The following is a 17,726-nucleotide window of genomic DNA, read 5'->3' as shown; positions in this document are numbered from 1 at the left end:
CGTATTCATCTATCTTTGTGGATTACCTTCATGCTTTTTTTATTACCCAGATTTCGTTGTTATTTCTACTTTTCTCCAGCGAACAACTCATTATTCTTTTATTTTGTCATAGCTAACATTTTTATTGTATCATTGTATTTTCTAGGTTTGCTACATTTCTAATATGGTTCACTGCCGCAGATTTAACATCAGGTTTGAAATAAAATTTTGATCTAACATGTAGGTATTCTTAAACTCTTTCATTTTTTTTCGTTATTGTTTTTTTTTAATAATTCATTCTATCACCAAATCTACAAATTTTAACCCAATATTCGTTTTCATTTGCACATTTTTCAAATCACCCTTGACCGCTTCAAATACTGCTTTTATAAATCTCCAAATTAACCTGTCAATCAGTATTCAAAAGCATTAAATTTCGCACTGCTCGAGATAATGATGAATAAACTGATCCATCACCTGCCACACGTTTTCATTTGCACATTTTTCAAATCACCCTTGACCGCTTCAAATACTGTTTTTATAAATCTCCAAATCTACTTGTCAATCAGTATTCAAAAGCATTAAATTTCCCACTGCTCGAGATAATGATGAATAAACTGATCCATCACTTGCCACACGTTATAATTATTAAAGTTTATTATATTCCAATATTAAATATACACCATCCTCAAAAAAAGCAACATTACAAAATTACATTAAAAAATTGTACTTATACTTTTACGACGTTTCATAATTTTTATTTTTATTTCACGTTTAATTTTTGAATTGGTATTTATTAACCTCTACTTTTACCACTTAAGACTATTCACTTTGTACGGATACTTCCAACAGCTCTAACTTCTCCTATTTCTTTTATATATATTCCCTGTGTTTACCAATTCAAAGTCAGACATTTGATTTCTCTACTGTGAACCATTTTCTTCTCTTACAATTTTACTTCATCACCAACCTATTCTGCTTCAATGGAACCCATGCCCACACCACAATCCATACTTTCTTCAGATCTGGTTGGCGGATTCATTTCTATGTTTTTGATAGACCAGGTATATTTTTTTATTCAATGTTAAATAAATACTTTTATTTATTTATTCTTAACTTATTCATCTTTTAAGGACTATGGACACGTCGACCGAGTCTTCATCATACGCTATTGGAAGGACCTTGGTGCTAAATGGACTGTTGTGGATTACCAAAGTAATGTTCACCATGTTACTTACAACATGGATATTCACACTCCAATGATTACTCAAGGCTGGAACCAACTAAGATCTTTCTATGGAGATCAGTCAAACAAGTTGGTTGTGTTCAAATATGTGGGAAATTCATCTTTCGTAATCCACGTCTCTAAACGTTTTGCAAACACAGGAATCAAGACCAAGTTCCTCAACAATGTTGCCATACGTCGTCCTCTCTCTATGTCGAACTTAATCCATTTTACTGTTGAACTATCCACATACTACTGTCAAGCAAGCGACCTGGTTAGTTTTGAATTTTTAATATTATTTTAAATTTCCATTGCTTTATAATAATTAATATCTCTTGACATTCTTTTTTCAGTATTTGAAGAAAGAATTTGCTACTTATTTTCAAAATAGTGGACTTTCTTCTGTTGTTTTACATGGACCCCGGGGCAAGGTCGAGTGTAAATTGATAATAAGACGTAGGTCTGTTAAGATAGGATCTGGCTGGAAAGACTTTTGTGCTCTTCATCAACTCTCTGTATAGGATCACCCTGAATTATTTTTTGAAGTTGAAAGTCAAAGAACAAGCAGAGATATCAAAGTTCTTTATCCACTTTTTTGGTTTTAAAGTTGTAATTTTTGATTTTATTTAGTTTGAACTTTTTATATTGCACTCTTACTTTGTATTCAGTTATTATATATCTCAATATATAAGTTAAATTTTGTTCTCTTTTATTATATGTATTTTATTATTTTGTATTATTTTTGGTTCGTCTTCATTTTAGTAATTATAATTTATTCTTAATTTAATTTTTACTTAACAATAATGACCATAACACAAAATGAACTATCATTAATTATTATTATTAGAATCTTTTAAGTTATAAATGAATTATAATCTGTTTAACCATTTTTTAATATTAATTGAAATAGAAATTTGAAATGACTGTTTAGAAAGGTTTTTGTATTCCACCGCCTTCAAAAAGTGGTTTTAATTGTCTTCAAATCAACCTGTCAATCAGTTTTCAAATCCATTAAATATCGCACTGCTCGAGATAATGATTACTAAACTGTGGATCTCCTCTGCTACACGTTGTATTTATTAAATAATAAATCAGAAGCCAACAAACGTTTCATTTTTTTAAATTTCTTTTCATTTCTCAAGATCAAATTAAATGCACTGACCAGATTACCGTAATCAACACTAAAACGCTTTGATTACCGCTTCATCTCTTCACATTCAAACGATTTTCAAGACGCTAATAATGACTGGTCTATGTAATCAACACTAAAACGCTTTGATTACCGCTACATCTCTTCACATTCAAACAATTTTCAAGACGCTAATAATGACTGCTCTATGTAATCAACACTAAAACTCTTTGATTACCGCTACATCTCTTCACCTTCAAACACTTCTGAAGACGAAAATCATGACTGGACTACGCAATCAGCTACATCTCTTCACATTCAAACACTTTTGAACACGAAAATCATGATTGCACTGCGCAATAAACACTAAAACTCTTTGATTATCGTTGCATCTCTTCACATTCAAACACTTTTCAAGACGAAAATCATGATTGCACTGCCCAATAAAAACTAAAACTCTTTGATTATCGTTGCATCTCTTCACATTCAAAGAACTCTTCTTTCAAGTATACTCATCTGTGTTCATCTGTTTAAATCAGATTTTCAGAAGTGCTTCTCCATTACACGGAAGGTATGTATGCATAATTATTACACTTTTATTACCTAGGCTTCTGTTCATCATCATTTTTCTTTATCATCTTCTCCGTTTCATCATCACCATTTTCTTTTCTATTGCACAAACATTTTTAAACTGCTCTATCCTCACCATCTTCTTTTCCATATCACAAACACATTTGATTAGTAAGACCTCTCTTCACAGTCAAAAACCGCACCTTCCTCTACAATTTACAACTTATCTTCTTTTTCTCATACTCATCTGGGCTAATCTTTCTGATACCAAAGCGCTTTCCATTACACAAAGGTATGCATGTTTAACTTTTATATTTTTATGAACGACAAGTTGTACATGATCGTCTTTTATGTTTCATCATCTTTTCTGTTTTAGCAACTTTGATGTTTCGTCATCTTCAATGTTTCATCATTTTCTCTGTTCCATCATCATCATCATTTTCTTTATTTGTCATATTCTCTTTTTGATCATCAACCACTTCTACAAATTTTTTTAACGTATTCATGTTAAACTTTTAACTTTTTATGAACTACACTTCTCTTGACAGTCCACATCAAAAAATTTGTTTCGTGATTTTCTGTTTTTCATCATAACCATGTTAAAGTTTTACCTTTTTATGAACTACACTTCTCAGATGATGATGTTTTCTGTTTTTCAATTTTTTTTAAATATTTTATACCATCTTCTTAGATGACGACGAAACAGTGCATATTGGGTGATCAATCCATACTTGCAACTAAGTGGAAGGGTGGATTCTTCACTATGTTCATCGAAGAACAAGTTTTTTTTTAATTCATCACTTATAAATTATTCATCATTATTATTCTCTGTTGAATTTAAATAATATATTTTTCATGAACTCTTTTTTCTGAAGGATTTTGGTGACGTGAACCGAAAGTTTGTCATTACATTAGGCCGTGAATTGGGTCCAGTTTGGACAATTTCTGATAACAATGGTAATATGCACCATGTTACCTTCAACATGGATATTTATAATCCGAGGATTACTCATGGGTGGTGTGATATAAGAAAATTCTATGATATAAAACCACCCAGAGTATGTTACTTAAGGCATACTGGAAATTCTATTTTTGAAATACACCTTTATGATCAGTGTTCAGAAACTACTTTGCAAAAATTTCAAAGTCATGTTCGATCAAATCTTCCACTCACAACGTCAAAATTAATTCACTTTGAGTTCCGCCTTTCTAAAAACAACTGGAAATCAAGCTCTATGGTGATCTTTCTTACCTTTTTTTTTGTAATCTGTTTACCATTAATTTTGTTTGTTTCTAATCTTCGTTTTAATTTATATATAATTTTGTTTTGTAATAATATTTTTTTGGTCTCCGCAGGATTTGAATTCAGACCTATGTAAGTATTTTCGCAATAGTAATTTCTCAGAAATTGTGCTTTATGGTCCAAAAGCACAAGTTCAATGCAAATTGTTAATTAGAGCAAGATCGGTGAAGATTGGCAGTGGATGGAAAAACTTTTGTGAACTACATGGACTACAGGAAGGAGATATAATACTTCTTGAGGTTGACGGTGAAGAACCAAGCAGCCATGTCAATGTGCTTCTTAATATATTTGACTATTATCATGGCCTCTGAAATCATCCCTGAACAATATTATTTTAACGTATTACTTTTTTTGTATGGCCAATGTAATATTTTGTAGCAATTATTATAGACTTTTTTTACATTACATATATATATATATATATATATATATATATATATATATATATATATATATATATATTTTGGTAAATACAACTGTTTAAATCTGCTATAATTTTAACTGCTACATATCTTCTTCCATATCTACAAATCTGATATAATCTCGAATATCTTTGCCATTTAATTCATGTCAGAACCCCAAATGTCATATCATTCTTTTTCAATTAAATTTTATATTTGACAACATATGACCATGGTTTATTTCAGATACATCTCATTTTTAAATATTATAACTAAAAAATAATATGATTTTCAAAAAGTAGATTGATATGATTTTTGCACTGCTCGAGAAATTTCTTAATTCTTTCCACATCTTTGTATTCCGTACCAATCTCTGATATTTATTACTTTATTAATTCTTTATACGAATTTAGTTTTTTTGAATATTTGTTATTTATATATTATTATTTTAATTTATCCAACCGTTTTGTCTTCTCCAGCAAGTTTCTAGCACTATTGTATATTGTGTATAACACTGTTTTGTTCTCTTTTTCTAAACTTTATTTAATTATTATTCATCCAAAGTACTGTTCTCTTTTCTCTGCCAAGTCTGGATTCATACAAACCATATTCCACGAAAGGTATGTCCTTCATTTGTTTTTGATAACAAATATAGTTCGACATGAAGCGTAGCAGTTCATATGTTCTTTTGTACAGTTGTACATTTTGTTCATTTGTTAACAAATCCTGAAAAAACATCTTCGCACATGGCTTTTTTCTTAAAATTATTTGTTTATGCAGCCATACTTTTTTGCAGATCTTCATTGTTTCCATATTAGTGATTCAATTAATGGTTCACTGCTCAATACATCACGCCAAGAGGTAATGTTTTCATTTCAAAGTAAGCTTTTAATGGTTCATCTTCATCAGAAAGCTTTTTTTCCTTTATTTTCCTTTTATATGAAACCTGTCAAAAAAACCATTGCAACACATTACTGGTTTCTGACATCAATAGCTGTTTTTCGCAGTTTTCACAAGAAAATGATAGTATGATTTCTGTAAACCTAGGTCAAATTTTTTTTCTATTAACATGTCATGTCTATTACTCCATGTTTGCAGATTACTTAATGCTTTTGTACCTCTTGGTTTCTTTAACCATTTCAAATTTTACAATCCAATCACGTATGAACCTTTACTTTTTCAAAATTTGCCAAATCCATGTTATCTTTTTCTTACTATCCTTGACCAAACAGATATATATTACTCTATAGCTGCTTTGAACCTTTTATTATTTTTTTTAATTTCCTTACTAAAATATTTTATAATTCATTATTATCTTTTTTATGTGAGTTTAAATATGTAACCAATGTAGTACTTACTTTTTTACTTCCATTTGTTGAATATCTTTGTTTTGAGATCAACATGTCTCTCTCTGAAGTTCAAAAGCAAACTCAAAATGTAAGCCAAGTTACTCCAGAAAAGGAGAACTGGAATATCATTGTTAGGGTGACACGTTCATGGTTCGTTCCAGATTTCACTAAACAAAGGTGTCCTTTTTCCATGGAGTTGGTTATTCAAGACAAAGAGGTTATTATTCGTCTAATTATTTACCATCATTGTTATCAACAAAATATCTGTATGTTAAACATCTTTATCTTTATTATATTGATGTATTTCAGGGTTCTAAAATACATGCTTCCATCAGACGTACTCTAATTTACAAATTCCAGACTGAAATTTCTGAAGGTGATGTTTATGCCATACAAAATTTCAGTGTTGCTCCAAATTCTGGAATTTACAGAACTACGCACCACCCTTATAAGATTAATTTCCAGTTTGGTACCAAAGTTAGTTTGCTTGATGGTAACTTGGTTCCTGATGTGAAACCACAATACACACCTTTGTCATTATTGACAACCACTGGATTCGATACTGATTATTTAGTTGGTAACTTAATATTTTTTGTTTTTCTACCATTCATATATTTTAGTTATCAACAATTATTTCGTCATTTTATGTTATGACTTCTATTATTTTTTCTTTAGATGTATTGGGATTACTGGTTGGAGTGGGTACTGAAAGAGAATTGCAAGTTGATGGAAAGACAACAAAATTAAATGTCATTGCAATATAAGCTGATGGGTATTTTATTTCTATGATATACTACATACCTTTTTATTTTTGTTTAAATAATGATTTGACATAACATTTATTGAATGTTTAGGTTTCGAATAGAATGTACTTTGTTTGGTATTTATGTCGATGAACTGAATGTATTTCTTTCAAGTGGAGAAGTACAAAATTGTGCTATAAGTATAGAATTTGCGAAAGTCAAAACTTTTCAAGGTAAACTTCTGTGACTTCTTTTACTTTTGTTATATTACAATTTTTATTACCATGGTACTTTCACATGCACTATGTTTTTAAATTTAGATAAGGTTCAACTTCAAAATTGCAAGTTCTGCACTAGGATTAAGTACAATGTTAACTTCAAGGAGGCATCTGAACTTAAATCAAGGTAATGTTCAAATTGTTATTCATTTATTGCAATACTTTCTAATTTTTTAGTTAATCCATTTTTTTAACTTTAATTTGTATTGCCCAGGATGATTGAGAACAATGAATCTCCCTCTCAAGGATTAACGCAGCTGTCTCAGACTTCCAAAAATACTGTGGAAGAAGACTTTTTAACTGTTACACCTAGGACGACTATTCAAGGTCTTAAAGATTGTAAAGAGGTTAGAATGACTTCTAAATTATTTCATGTCATTTTGTTGTTGTCAATACCTTTTTACATTAATCTTTTATATATTCAAAGGTTGCAACTTTCATATTGTTTGGAACCATTAACCATATCTTGGATGAGGATGACTGGTGGTATACGGCTTGTGTTTGCAACAAAGCTGTTTATCCAGATTCAAAGATGTTCTTTTGCGAGAAGTGTAACAAGCATGTTATAAAAGTCTTTCCAAGGTTAACTTTAACTTTATTAAACTTCATGCCAATTTACATATATGATTATAATTTTCACTTTTGGGAATTAATACTTTTATATATTTTACAGATATAGGATTAAGGTTCGAGTTATTGACTCATCCGATTCCACCACATTTGTTCTGTTTGATAGGGATGCAACCACCCTTTTCAAAAAAACCTGTGCTGATATGTTAGAGTCTCATGATAAGGTATACTCTTGAATATATCAACTTATATATATACAGTAATAAGGACAGTGCGATATATCTCTCTGAATATGATTTTAAATTACTTTGTTATCGTAGATGAATGGTTGTGGGAATTTTCCTAAGGAGTTTGAAGAATTAATTAATAAAAGTCTGCTGTTTAAAGTTGAAAGTAGGAACGATCAAACTTTCAAACTTGAACAATCTTTCAGAGTGAAGAAAATATGTCTTGATGATGATATAATTGAGAAGTTCAATGATTCTTCGTTGAAATCTGTGGTAATATATAACTTTAAATATACAGTTTACATTTTACAATTTACATATATTTAACTTCTTAATCATTTATTTTTCTTAACCTTCTTAAAGGATGTTTATGCTGGCAATGGTGAGTTTAGCAGAGAAAAACAGCGTGTAGTCAATGAGTCTACTGTTGATATTGCCGAGGTATACAAATTTAATAAATTTCATTTTTTGTTAATGACGTGTGATTTTATTAATTCTATTTGTTTTTAAACTGTACTATAGGATTTATTAGTCAGATTTACCAAAGAAACAATTGACTGTGCATCCCAATCTGCTGACTTAATCAAAGATACTGCTACGAATGAGGATGGTAACACTTCACTTAAGAGAGAATCTGCAAAGAAGACCTTATCACTTGAATCCATCGAAGAAGACACTGTTCCACTGAAGCTGCTAAAAAGAAATATTAAGAAGGAAAAAATAGTCAAACAATAGATGATTTTAGTTTTAATATTTGAAGACAATTTCTTTTATGTTTGACAATTTGGGACTGTAATATGTGTACGCATGGTTATGTCTTCAATTTCCTTTAAACTATAACTTTGATGTTTAATTTGATTATAACTATGTTATGCTTTTATTATGGTTTTATTTGTTACAAATTGTATAATTTTATTTCTTCCATCCGCTGGTTTGTAAAATATTGTTGACATTTTTCAATTATTGTCAACAAACTTGACTGCCAGCTACATCAAAACGTTTTAAAAGTGATATTATGTTTTACCATCAATTATTTATCAATTATTTCTTATAATAAAAAATAACTTTTATCAAAAACTTATTTAGAAATTCAAATTTATTAGTTATATTTATTTTCATAAATGCATCATATATTTTTCTTAAACAACCTAATTTAGAAATTCTTATTTACATTGGTTTTCATAAATAATATATATTTGGCAAACTAATTAAATGTTGTCACATTTTAAGTTATGGCAACACAATTGGCTGCCATACACATATTTGAATCATTTTTCTTTGTTATGGTTACCAAGTTTATTAAATAAATTCCATTTTCATTCTCATATATCTAAAAAACAAAAATTTAATATATCATAAATTTAGAACCAATTATTATATTTTAACCTACTACGTCAATTTCGATTCCATTTGTGTTAATATAATATATAGATATATATATATATATATTAATATTTATATCTATATGTTATATATATATATGGATTTTGGTTGTTACATTTTTGTAAAAATAACTCTTTATTTTATTATATATTATATTATATTATGATATTATTATATTTTTAAAATAATTTATAACGTAATATTTTATATTGTTCTTTTAATGGTCTTCCCGTTTTCCAAAGTAATAATTACATTACTGTTTTGAAATGTATTTGTAATCGTCCCGTCTTTTCATGGTGGATTTTTCCTCTATAAATGTTGATCTTCATTCTACCATCACAACCACACTTGAACATAAGTTCCGTCATATTCTCCATTTTTACTACTCTATTTCTACTTCCATTCTGAAAGTCCTACCAAATGGAGAACAACTTCAACCAAGAACAAGTTGTTAATAGAATGAGTAGGTACCAGTTCTGTATTATCCACCTTGAGGATGAGGTACGTCTTTGGTATATTTTTATATACAGTTTTGGTTTTAAAAAAATTCTTCTACTCTTCTTATTTTTTTTCACGGATTTGAAATTATATTATCATTTTTTCTTCAACTAATGTATGTCGTTGTTCAAATAAATTATATCCTTGGAGGTTGTTGGGTTTGTGGATCGTGCATTCGTCATTCTTTATGATCACGATCTTCAACGTCAATGGACTTTAACAGATGAAGAAGGCAATAGACATGTCGTCACTTATAACAAGAATTTACAGAAACCAATGGTAATAGGAGGATGGAATGATTTAAGGGAATTTTATGAACTACACGATAACCACAGTATTTATTTTGGATATGTTGGTCATTCTTGCTTCCACATCACTGTTTTTCCAAGTAAATGCAAACCTTTATCTATTGGACGTTTTCTTAAAAGACTTCAAGCAGATGAACCACTTTTCAATGGACCGAAGTTGCATTTTTGCATATTTCTGAATCCAAACCAATGCCATGCTAGCCATCTGGTGAGATTCATTTCATTTATATTTATATTAATGTATTTTAATTTCTTAAAAAAATTTAATCGATATCTTAAACGGATAAATAATTTTTATTGATTTCTTTAATTACATTCTATGTGTTAGGATTTGCCTTCTGATTTTGGCAATTATCTTCGTCAAGGAAGATTTAAATACATTCTTCTTCATGGACCTCGCGAAATAGTCAAGTGCAAACTACTCTTGAGAAATCATCCAAAGAAGTCTAACAAAATAGGAAGTGGGTGGAAGGAATTTTGTACTGCTCATGGATTTGATCAACCTATTGACTTGGTGTTTGAAGTTGATCAGATGAAAAGCAATCAGAATGTCAAAGTGCTTACATATTGTAATCTTTAATTTACAGTTTCTTTTATGGTGTTATTTGAAACTTTTAATTATAATTAGTTTTGTTTTCATGTCTGCTACTTAGGTAGTTTTCAAGCTACAAGTTCATATATATTCAGCAATGCATATGTATTGTTCTATTTTGTTATTAATGAAATTTCTTTGCACATTGTCTCAAATTCTATGAATTCCAATCAAAAGTTTATTCTTAATCTTTAATTCATCGACTCTAATTCATACATACTAGAATTTAATTTAACATATTGAAATGAGTTATAATTAAACATAATTAAATATTACATGTATGGATATATCTTGGTTTACTATGTCATAACTAAACATACATGTATGGATACATGTTATAATTTTGCAGACATGATGAAAAAAGAATGGCACATACTTGGTATGAAACTGTACTTTTTGTTCTACTATATATAGTACTGCATAAAAAATACGTGTTGTAGTACCTACATAAAAAGCAGATTTTTTGTTCCCTGTAAGAACAAATCAAATATCAAAGAATTACTATATATATGAATGTTTCTGATCTATTATCAGTCACCACTGCATGCTCTTACTATTTATAATCTTAGTCTACTGCTAAATACTTTTGGTAGTCTTACAATTGCTTCCTATTACAATTACAAATATTTTTGTTTCCAGAATTGTGATTAGAGGTACAATCTGCAAAAAAAAGTTTATAAAAATCATTCACCAATATAGTAATAAAACAGAGAACACTTTTTCATCCATTGAGTCAACTTATCTTTCTTTTTGTTTATTCCATTGACACCTTTGAAAGTATTCCATATGTTTTCTGCTGAAATGGAGGAAAACGATTGTAAAAATGCAAGGCTGAGGAGGAAGTTGGTGCTACAACAAAGGTTTAATGCAAGAAGTAATCAACATGCAGGTAATCTTCTAACATATACCTTGAATCATTTCACTGCACAATCTCTTCATCAAACATTTATTTACAAATTCTGTATTTCTATGTTTATATCTTCTTTGCAGATTACAAAGAACATAATGCAAGGAAAAAAACAAAAATCGCCAACCATTGTTCTCAAAGTATAAAAATATCAGTTCATTTTTTCTCTATTTGAATAAATATATTTTGATTTCAACTTCACAACATAGATTGATAATCAAATATCTTTGCTGTTTTGATAATAGATAGAAGAAGTGAATCTGATAAATTACATAACAGTATCCAAAGGAAGCCATTACAAGAGTTGCATCTTAGTAAGTTTTCTTCTTCTTACCTCTTTCTTTAAACAGTGTTGTTACAGTGTTGTTACATGAATGCCATATGTATGGTTTTGTATTGTTGGACATAAAATGCTGCTACAATAAACATTTTTCAGATTTGGAAAACAACAACAATTTTCACAGTATTAAATCAAGATTTCAGTCAACAATTGGTAAGTTATATTTGTTTGTTTTTTAAGATTACTATTGCAATATCACTTTAACAAATTATAAACAATTGTTTATTTTAATGCAGTTTCTGGAAACAATATATCAAATTCTTCAACTACTTTAGTTGAAGATCCAATTCAAATAAACTTAATGACTTCACAATCCGACGCTACTACTATAACATACAATACTCCTTGTGGTAAATTTCTACATTTAGCTGTATTTCTACATTGATCTTTAATGATTTCTAATCATTCTATTCATTTTTTTTAATGATTTCAGTTCTCAGCAATAGCATTCACAGAAGTTATGTACAAAATAATTACAATTGCAGTGCAAGTAAGTAGGTTTGACTCATATATACAAAAGTTCATACTGATAATGACTTTGAATATAACATAATTGTTTTAATAATTCTTTTCCATAGGTGCCACATCTGGAGTTCAAAATCATTCATATTCTGTCTCTAACAATAAAGTTGTCAAATATCCTTTTCAAGTCATACAATCACTTCAAAACAGATTCAATCTTCATGATGAAACAACAACAGAACAACATTGTTCAGACACAAGAAATGATGATTCAACAAGAACAACATATGAAGGTAATTCAGATCTTGAATTGCTAACTTATTGATTCCAATAAATTTCTTTTTTAAATTAGTAATTACTTTTCATTTTGCTAATATTGTAGGAGATAGTACAAGTACTACAATTACAAACGAATTGTATTGCAAAGGAGAGTTACAAGGTAAAGTCACACAAAATTGTACAGAATTTCATACATAAAATATTACTTGAGGTGCTAATGCTTTATGTTTTTGTTCAGAACTACTCAATATTGGAGATCCTTGCTTGGAATGCCAATACTGTCAAGCTCAACTGTGGTATGAAGAAAGAGCAGAAAAAAGTAACTCATCAAAGGAAGTTCAATTTTCATTATGTTGTCAAAAGGGAAAAGTACAAATTCCACTACTAAAAAAACCACCTGATCTTCTTGAAGGTTTGTTAAATGGTGTAGATCGTAGAAGCAAATCATTTTTACAGAATATAAGACTCTACAATAGCATGTTTTCATTTACTTCAATTGGTGGTAAGATAGATACTTCAATGAACAATGGTTCTGCTCCACCACAATTTATTCTTAATGGTCAGAACTATCATCGTATTGGAAGTTTATTGCCAGAACGTGGATCAAAGCCAAAGTTTGCACAACTTTACATATATGACACCGAAAATGAATTGAGTAACAGACTAAAGCATTTCAGGTTAGTTGAAATGAGTAACATATATGCTCAAGTTATTTGCTGAAATACATCTGTTTATTAAGTTATTTCTTTTCTTTATTATGTTTTAGGTCTAACAGCAAGGAATCTGATCTAGATCAATCATTGGTTGCTGATTTGATTCAAATGATTGACACTCACAATGTTCTTGCGAAATCTTTTAGAAGAGTAAGAGAATTGTCACTGCAACATATGGAATCAGATTTCACACTAAGACTATTTAGAGGCAGAAACAAAGACCCTAGAGTATACAACACACCTTCATGTGATGAAATAGCTGCTCTAATAGTTGGTGATTTTGGTAATCTGGATGTAGGCAGAGATATCATTGTCAAGAAATTTTCTGGTGAATTAACAAGACTGCATGAAACTCACACAGCTTTCATTCCACTTCAGTATCCTCTAATGTTTCCATATGGAGAAGATGGTTATCAAGAAGATATTCCAATCAGAGAGTCTCATTCAAGAAGTCAATCCAGGGTCAGAATTAGAATTTCGTTGCGAGAATTTATTGCATTTAGAATACAACAAAGATCTATAGAACCTGGAAATATTGTGAATGCATGTAGATTATTCCAACAGTTTTTGGTTGATTGTTATACAATGGTAGAAGCACAACGACTGTCGTTCATTAGAGCTAATCAAAAGTTAATTCGTTGTGATATTCTTAATGGATTACAAGAGGCTGTTAATAGAGGAGAGACAAATCCTTCTTTAATTGGAAGACGTATTGTACTGCCTGCTTCATTCACTGGTGGTACAAGATACATGTTCAACAATTGTCAAGATGCTATGGCTATTTGTAAAAAATTTGGCTATCCTGATTTGTTCATTACTATAACATGCAATGTCAATTGGAGCGAAATAAGAGACTTTGTTTTAGCAAAAGGGTTGTCACCATCAGATAGACCTGATATTGTATGTAGAGTATTCAAAATGAAGCTGGATGAAATGATGACAGATTTCAGAAAAAAGGACTTCTTTGGAAAAACCACTGCAGGTATGTTCTATAAGCATTAGTATAGACTTTTTGACTATTTTTGAAATTTCATTTTTTAAACTATTTAATTTGTTCTGTTATATATGCAGGAATGTACACAGTAGAATTTCAAAAGAGAGGTTTACCTCATGCACATATACTTTTATGGTTGGATGGAGAAAGCAAATTGAAAAATTCAACTGATATTGATAAAGTAATATCAGCTGAATTGCCCAATGCGGATTTGTATCCAAAATTGGAAAAAGTTGTAGCAAGTTACATGATTCATGGACCATGCGGACGTGCGAGATATACTTCACCATGCATGAAAGAAGGAAGATGTTCCAAATTTTATCCTAAAAAATTCACATCTTCAACTTCTATTGATGAAGATGGATATCCATGCTATAGAAGACTTGATAATGGTAGATTTGTTGAGAAGAATGGAATTAAGCTGGACAACAAAAGTGTTGTTCCTTACAATCCACCACTTCTAATGAGGTATCAAGCTCACGTGAATACAGAGTATTGCAACAAGACCAATTCAATAAAATATTTGTTCAAATATGTCAACAACGGTCCTGACAGAGCTACTCTTAAAATAAGCAACAACTCTGCACAATGTGACAAAGAAACCATTATTGATGAGATCAAGAGGTATTATGATTGTAGGTATCTATCACCATGTGAAGCAGCTTGGCGAATATTTGCTTTTGACATCCATCACAGATGGCCTCCTGTTCAGAGATTGACATTCCATCTTCCTGGACAACAATCAACTTTGTTTAAAGATAATGATGATATTAATGTGATCTGCAACAGGTACGAAAATGCTAACACAATGTTTCTAGCTTGGTTTGAGACTAACAAAGTTTATATCATGATATTAATGTGATTTGCAACAGGTACGGAAATGCTAACACAATGTTTCTAGCTTGGTTTGAGGCTAACAAAGTTTATACAGAAGGAAAAGAATTGACTTATTCTGAATTTCCAAGCAAATTTGTGTGGTTTGCTAAAGAAAAAGAATGAAAACCAAGGAAGAAAGGCTACAACATTGGTAGACTTACTTATATTCCTCCGGGCTCTAGAGAACTTTATTATTTGAGGATATTACTGACAATTCAAAAAGGTTGTATTGATTATGAAAGCATAAAGACCATTGATGGGAAATTTTATGAAACATACCAAGATGCTTGCTATGCTTTGGGATTGTTGGCAGACGATAAAGAATATATTGATGCAATCAAAGAAGCAAGTGAATTTGCTTCGGGGTATGAACTTAGAAGATTATTTGTTACTTTGTTGTCCATGAATACAATTTCTAAACCAGATATAGTTTGGAATTCTACATGGAGTATCTTGTGTGATGGAATTTTGTACCAAAAGAGAAAGGAAATGAGATTACCAGGTATTTTATATTGTTATTTTTGTAATTCAATAAAAATATATCTTTTAATTGCATTATTTTGTTCATGCAGGTCTTCAAATTGAGACTGCTGAATTACAAAAAATATGTCTCATGGAATTACAAGAAATGCTAATGTCAAATGGTAGATGTTTGAAAGATTATCCTTCATTACCTCAACTTGATATTTCAGATGTACATACATTCAATAACAGATTTATTGTTGATGAGCTACAATACAATAAAGAAGACATGGCAAAAGAACATGATATTTTGCTTAAAGCACTGAATGATGAACAAATGCATGTATATCAGGATATCATGACAGCAGTTGTTTCAAACAAGGGAGGATTCTTCTTTTTATATGGCTATGGTGGTACAGGTAAAACGTTTATGTGGAAGACATTGTCAGCTGCTCTAAGAAGTAAGGGCATGATTGTTTTGAACGTAGCATCAAGTGAAATTGCTTCTTTACTACTTCCTGGTGGAAAAACAGCACACTCTACCTTCTGCATCCCACTGTTAATTAATGATGAATCAACTTGCAACATAGCGCAAGGTACTCTCCGTGCTAAACTTCTGATGGCAACCAATTTAATTATCTGGGATGAAGCACCAATGATGAATAGAATGTGCTTTGAGGCATTTGATAGAACACTAAGAGATATTATGCGAAATGTTGATGATGCCAATAATGACAAACCATTTGGTGGCAAAGCAGTTGTCTTGGGAGGTGACTTCAGACAAATTCTACCCGTTATAAAGAAAGGATCTAGGTTTGATATCATCAAATCAGCCATCAACTATTCAGAGTTATGGAATTGTTGTAAAGTGCTCAAACTGTCCAAGAACATGAGATTAAGTACTACAACAAATAATCAAACAGCCAATGATATCAAAGAATTTGCTGATTGGATATTGAAAATTGGAGATGGCCAAATGGATGTAAATGAGAATGGTGAGTGCATGGTAGAAATTCCAGAAGAGCTGCTTATTATAAATACAGATGTACCTTTATTGTCATTGGTTGAATTTGTCTATCCTCAATTTGTGGTTAACATGATGAATCCAAATTATTTTGATGATGGAGCAATCTTGTGCCCAACTAATGATTCTGTAGAGCAAGTCAATGATTTCATGTTATCTTTATTAGGTGGTGAAGAGGTGACTTATTTAAGTTCAGATACACCTTGCCAATCTGATGAACAAGATGAAGTTCAATCTGAATGGTTTACATCTGAATTTTTAAATGATATCAAATGTTCAGGGATACCAAATCATAAACTCAAGCTCAAAACAGGTGTGCCAATTATGCTCTTGAGAAATATTGATCAAGCAAAAGGTCTTTGCAATGGCACAAGATTGCAAGTCAACCATTTGGGTAAAAATGTAATCTCTGCAACTGTAATTACTGGAAAAAACATTGGTGACAAAATTTTTATTCCAAGAATGGATTTAGTGCCATCTGATTCAGGATTGCCTTTCAAATTCCAAAGAAGACAGTTTCCAATTTCATTATGCTTTGCAATGACAATTAACAAAAGTCAAGGACAAACACTTTCTAGAGTGGGACTTTATCTTCCACAACCTGTATTCACACATGGCCAACTATATGTTGCTATTTCTACAGTGAAAACCAAGAGAGGATTGAAAATACTTATATTGGATGAAAATGGAAATATCACAAACACAACTAAAAATGTTGTCTACAAAGAAATTTTTGAAACTCTTTGACAATGAACACATTATAGGTATGTCATTTCTAATTTTCTTTTAATTTGAAAGTTTGTATAAATATAGATGCATGATCTATTGTTGTAATTAAAATATTTTTTATAATTTTGTTGTTCAATGCAGGATGTATTGCGTAAAGTCCAAGGCTTACAATGAACATCATGCTGATTTAAGAAGTAATCAAATTTGTGTACCAAAGGAAGTTATCAAGTTGATTAACCAAAAACAGATTATAGGTATGTAATTTGGTCTTCTTTTATTGTTATTTTTTTAAAGAAATTATATTATAACCTTAGAAGTTAATAAATATTACAAAATCAATTCCTATTATCAAAAATATTACATTTAAAAAAACCCGTGCGTTGCA

The 17,726-nt window shown here is 30.2% G+C and overlaps 1 protein-coding gene and 2 pseudogenes across 1 annotated transcript; all 3 read left to right on the top strand.

The window, feature by feature from the left end:
* The first annotated feature begins 757 nt into the window (after nt 1-757).
* On the top strand, nt 758-1,825 carry LOC114165835. The gene is made up of 3 exons (XM_028050430.1): nt 758-1,043; nt 1,113-1,478; nt 1,558-1,825. Exons 1-3 carry the CDS (start codon nt 963-965, stop codon nt 1,723-1,725), a joined length of 615 nt encoding a protein of 204 aa, XP_027906231.1. The 5' UTR covers nt 758-962; the 3' UTR covers nt 1,726-1,825.
* Nucleotides 1,826-6,008: 4,183 nt separating this feature from the next.
* LOC114165418 lies at nt 6,009-10,543 on the top strand (annotated as a pseudogene).
* An 813-nt stretch (nt 10,544-11,356) lies between these two features.
* LOC114165417 lies at nt 11,357-17,359 on the top strand (annotated as a pseudogene).
* Nucleotides 17,360-17,726: the final 367 nt, after the last annotated feature.

Source organism: Vigna unguiculata, chromosome 10 (genome assembly GCF_004118075.2).
Source record: "Vigna unguiculata cultivar IT97K-499-35 chromosome 10, ASM411807v1, whole genome shotgun sequence".
Classification (NCBI taxonomy): Eukaryota; Viridiplantae; Streptophyta; class Magnoliopsida; order Fabales; family Fabaceae; genus Vigna; species Vigna unguiculata.
The sequence above is the reverse complement of the archived record's forward strand: the minus strand, read 5'-3'. Positions and strand labels throughout refer to the sequence as shown.